The sequence below is a fragment of the Mizuhopecten yessoensis genome, unplaced genomic scaffold, assembly GCF_002113885.1.
Source record: "Mizuhopecten yessoensis strain PY_sf001 unplaced genomic scaffold, ASM211388v2 scaffold11101, whole genome shotgun sequence".
Classification (NCBI taxonomy): domain Eukaryota; kingdom Metazoa; phylum Mollusca; class Bivalvia; order Pectinida; family Pectinidae; genus Mizuhopecten; species Mizuhopecten yessoensis.
Window position 1 is genome coordinate 2056299 of NW_018408880.1, and position 3367 is coordinate 2059665.

At 41.7% G+C, this 3367-nt stretch overlaps 1 protein-coding gene across 1 annotated transcript; it reads right to left on the reverse strand.

The window, feature by feature from the left end:
• On the reverse strand, window positions 1-1779 carry LOC110465822 (serine/arginine repetitive matrix protein 5-like). The gene is made up of 3 exons (XM_021521926.1): window positions 1739-1779; window positions 895-1458; window positions 1-808 (listed from the first exon to the last, which is right to left on the reverse strand). The coding sequence occupies exons 1-3, from the start codon at window positions 1777-1779 to the stop codon at window positions 1-3; spliced, it is 1413 nt and encodes a 470-aa protein (XP_021377601.1).
• Between the last annotated feature and the right edge of the window lie 1588 nt (window positions 1780-3367).

Sequence of the window (3367 nt, forward strand, 5' to 3'; positions counted from 1 at the left end):
CTAAGTTTCCTTTGCCTTGTAACTGTTGTCTGTCCTGTAACTGTTCTCTGTCCTGTAACTGCACTCTGTCCTGTAACTGTCCTCTGCCTTGTAACTGTCCTCTGTCCTGTAACTGTCCTCTGCCTTGTAACTGTCCTCTGTCCTGTAACTGTCCTCTGTTCTGTAACTGTCCTCTGTCCTGTAACTGTCCTCTGCCTTGTAACTGTCCTCTGCCTTGTAACTGTCCTCTGTCCTGTAACTGTCGTCTGTTCTGTAACTGTCCTCTGTCCTGTAACTGGCCTCTGTTCTGTAACTGTCCTCTGTCCTGTAACTGGCCTCTGTTCTGTAACTGTCCTCTGTCCTGTGACTGTCCTCTGTCCTGTTACTGCTCTCTGTCCTGTAACTGTCCTCTGTTCTGTCACTGTCCTCTGTCCTGTAACTGACCTCTGTCCTGCAACTGTCCTCTGTCCTGTAACTGACCTCTGTCCTGCAACTGTCCTCTGTCCTGTAACTTCCCTCTGCCTTGTAACTGTCCTCTTCCTTGTAACTGTCCTCTGTCCTGTGACTGTCCTCTGTCCTGTTACTATCCTCTGTCCTGTTACTGCACTCTGTCCTGTAACTGACCTCTGTCCTGCAACTGTCCTCTGTCCTGTAACTGACCTCTGTCCTGCAACTGTCCTCTGTCCTGTAACTGACCTCTGTCCTGCAACTGTCCTCTGTCCTGTAACTGACCTCTGTCCTGCAACTGTCCTCTGTCCTGTAACTTCCCTCTGCCTTGTAACTGTCCTCTTCCTTGTAACTGTCCTCTGCCTTGGAACTGTCCTCTGTCCTGTAACTGTCGTCTGTCCTGTAACTGCCCTGTGCCTTTTAACTACCTTCTTCCTGCTCAATGTTTTGCCCTGTAACTGTTCTAACTGGAACTGCCTCTCACCTTTTTCTAAGTTTCCTTTGCCTTGTAACTGTTGTCTGTCCTGTAACTGTTCTCTGTCCTGTAACTGTCCTCTGGCTTGTAACTGTCCTCTGTCCTGTTGCTGCACTCTGTCCTGTAACTGCGCTCTGTCCTGTAACTGCACTCCGTCCTGTAACTGTCCTCTGCCCTGTAACTGTCCTCTGTCCTGTTTATGTCCTTTGTCCTGTCCTGTAACTGTCCTCTGCCTTGCAACTCTCCTCTGTCCTGTAACTGTCCTCTGGCTTGTAACTGTCCTCTGTCCTGTGACTGTCCTCTGTCCTGTTACTGTCCTCTGTCCTGCAACTGTCCTCTGTCCTGTAACTGTCGTCTGTTCTGTAACTGTCCTCTGTCCTGTTACTATCCTCTGTCCTGTTACTGCACTCTGTCCTGTAACTGACCTCTGTCCTGCAACTGTCCTCTGTCCTGTAACTTCCCTCTGCCTTGTAACTGTCCTCTTCCTTGTAACTGTCCTCTGTCCTGTAACTGTCCTCTGTCCTGTTACTGTCCTCTGTTCGTTACTGTCCTGTGTCCTGTAACTACATTCTTACTGCTCTCAGTCTGTTACTGTCTGTGCCTTGTATCTATCCTGACTGTTACTGCCCTCTGCCCTTTCTATCTACACTCTTCCCTCTCTTGCTGCCCTCCGCCCTGTGCCTGTCCTCTGCTCTCTCTATCTCAACTCTTCCCTCTCTTACTGTCCTCTGTGCTCTTTAGCTGCCCACCGCCCTGTGCCTGTTCTCTGCTCTCTATCTACCCCCGTCTTTAACTGCCCTCCCTCCTGTGACTGCCCTCTGCTCTCTCTCTAACTACACTCTTCCTTCTCCAAGTGCACTCTGCCCTGTAACTGACATTTTCCCTCCTTAAGTGCACTCTACCCTATAAATGCCCTATTGTATTCGTCCGTTAAAACTGGAATATCGTATCGGCATGCAATACAGACACGTCAAGTTTAAATTAAGAGATAAGCACTCTTAAAGCATAAACGAAAATATTGATATATACAAATGCAAAGAATATTTGTCATTTCATAATGATGTTCAACATATAACATAGATAGAAACCATAGGATAATGATAGGTTCAAACTATAGCAGTACTGAAATAGACGCATTTGCTTTTTGTAATTTGATTTTTTGTAAAAAGAAAAATTTAAACAAATAACGAAATCATGACATTAACAATATTATACCGCAACACATATTCCGTCTTTGCGTATTGCAGAGTTATCTGCTCTTGGGAGCAGGGATTGATTGTTACGTCATTGGTTTGTGCGTCAAAATTACGTCGTTTTCTCAAAAATTGATGACGTTACTCTCACAAACAAATGACGTAACAGTCAATACCTGCTCCCAAGATAAGATAACTCTGCAATACGCAAAGACGCAATACATATATATATATCAGTTTATCCTTCCCAACAGTATCTCGGTATTCACATGTATCAGTCGCCATGTCTTGGTAGCAAACACGTTCAATTTCCTGGCATTCGCTGAACCTTCGTTTAATTAACATTAGTAATGCAGGTAAAATCCACTATAAATCATTCGGGACTAAACAGAAATATCCCAATTTACAGCGATGGTATGGTAAAGATGCCTGCGATTTTGAATAAAAAAAACTCTTGTTAAGAGTTACATGTTGCTTGTGCACGAGTTTCTCTTACAATAAACCCAACAGAGTGACATTCGTTGATTAAATCTTGTGCCATAATTTTTTAACTAACTCTTCATATTTTGACTCAATTGGAAAGGATATGCATGTCAGAGAACCGTAGTCCATCTGCTATATATACGTACGTATCTTACGCCTTAATAGTTAACATGTCTATCACATATTTATATTTTTATAATAAAATATATAATTATGATTGTCTGAACAAACATTATTTACAATAATTTTGTATTTTGTAACATTTTCTGTAACCAACCTTTGTACAATAATTTTATATTATAGATATAATGTACACAAACTTAAGAATAATAAGGACCCTTAAGAAACAAGAGGTATATGAGACCTGTAGTTGAACTTATTAAAACTAATTTTGCATGGCTTCTGTTTTTATCCAAATATCACAAACGTAAGAATTTATTAAGAAAGCACATATAATAAATACTAAACAGTCTCAATCGCAAGAATTAATTCGAAGTACATTAAATATTATTGCCGTTTTATTTTGAGACAAAATATTGTTGTATTGTTGCAGGGTCATGATCACATTTTCAAGAACATCGTTTTACACGTCAGGGTTTGAAATTAAGTCTTGCGAACAACTTCTTTAGAGTTTCCTTTGGGATTTGTGTCTTCTGAATAGTAATTCCGTCTTTGCGTATTGCAGAGTTATCCTCTCTTGGGGGGCGGTTTTGATTGTTACGTCATTGGTTTGTGTGAGAAAATTACGTCGTTTTCTCAAAAATTGATGACGTTACTCTCACAAACAAGT

Excerpts from the sequence above, each read along its gene's own strand:
- LOC110465822 (XM_021521926.1), bottom strand. The coding sequence starts at position 1,779 with ATGTCAGTTACAGGGCAGAGTGCACTTGGAGAAGGAAGAGT. Across the intron at positions 1,459-1,738 it reads GCACTTGGAGAAGGAAGAGT|GACACAGGACAGTAACGAAC; the intron begins GTAGTTAGAGAG and ends ATGTAGTTACAG. Across the intron at positions 809-894 it reads AAAGGTGAGAGGCAGTTCCA|GACAGAGGACAGTTCCAAGG; the intron begins GTTAGAACAGTT and ends CGACAGTTACAG.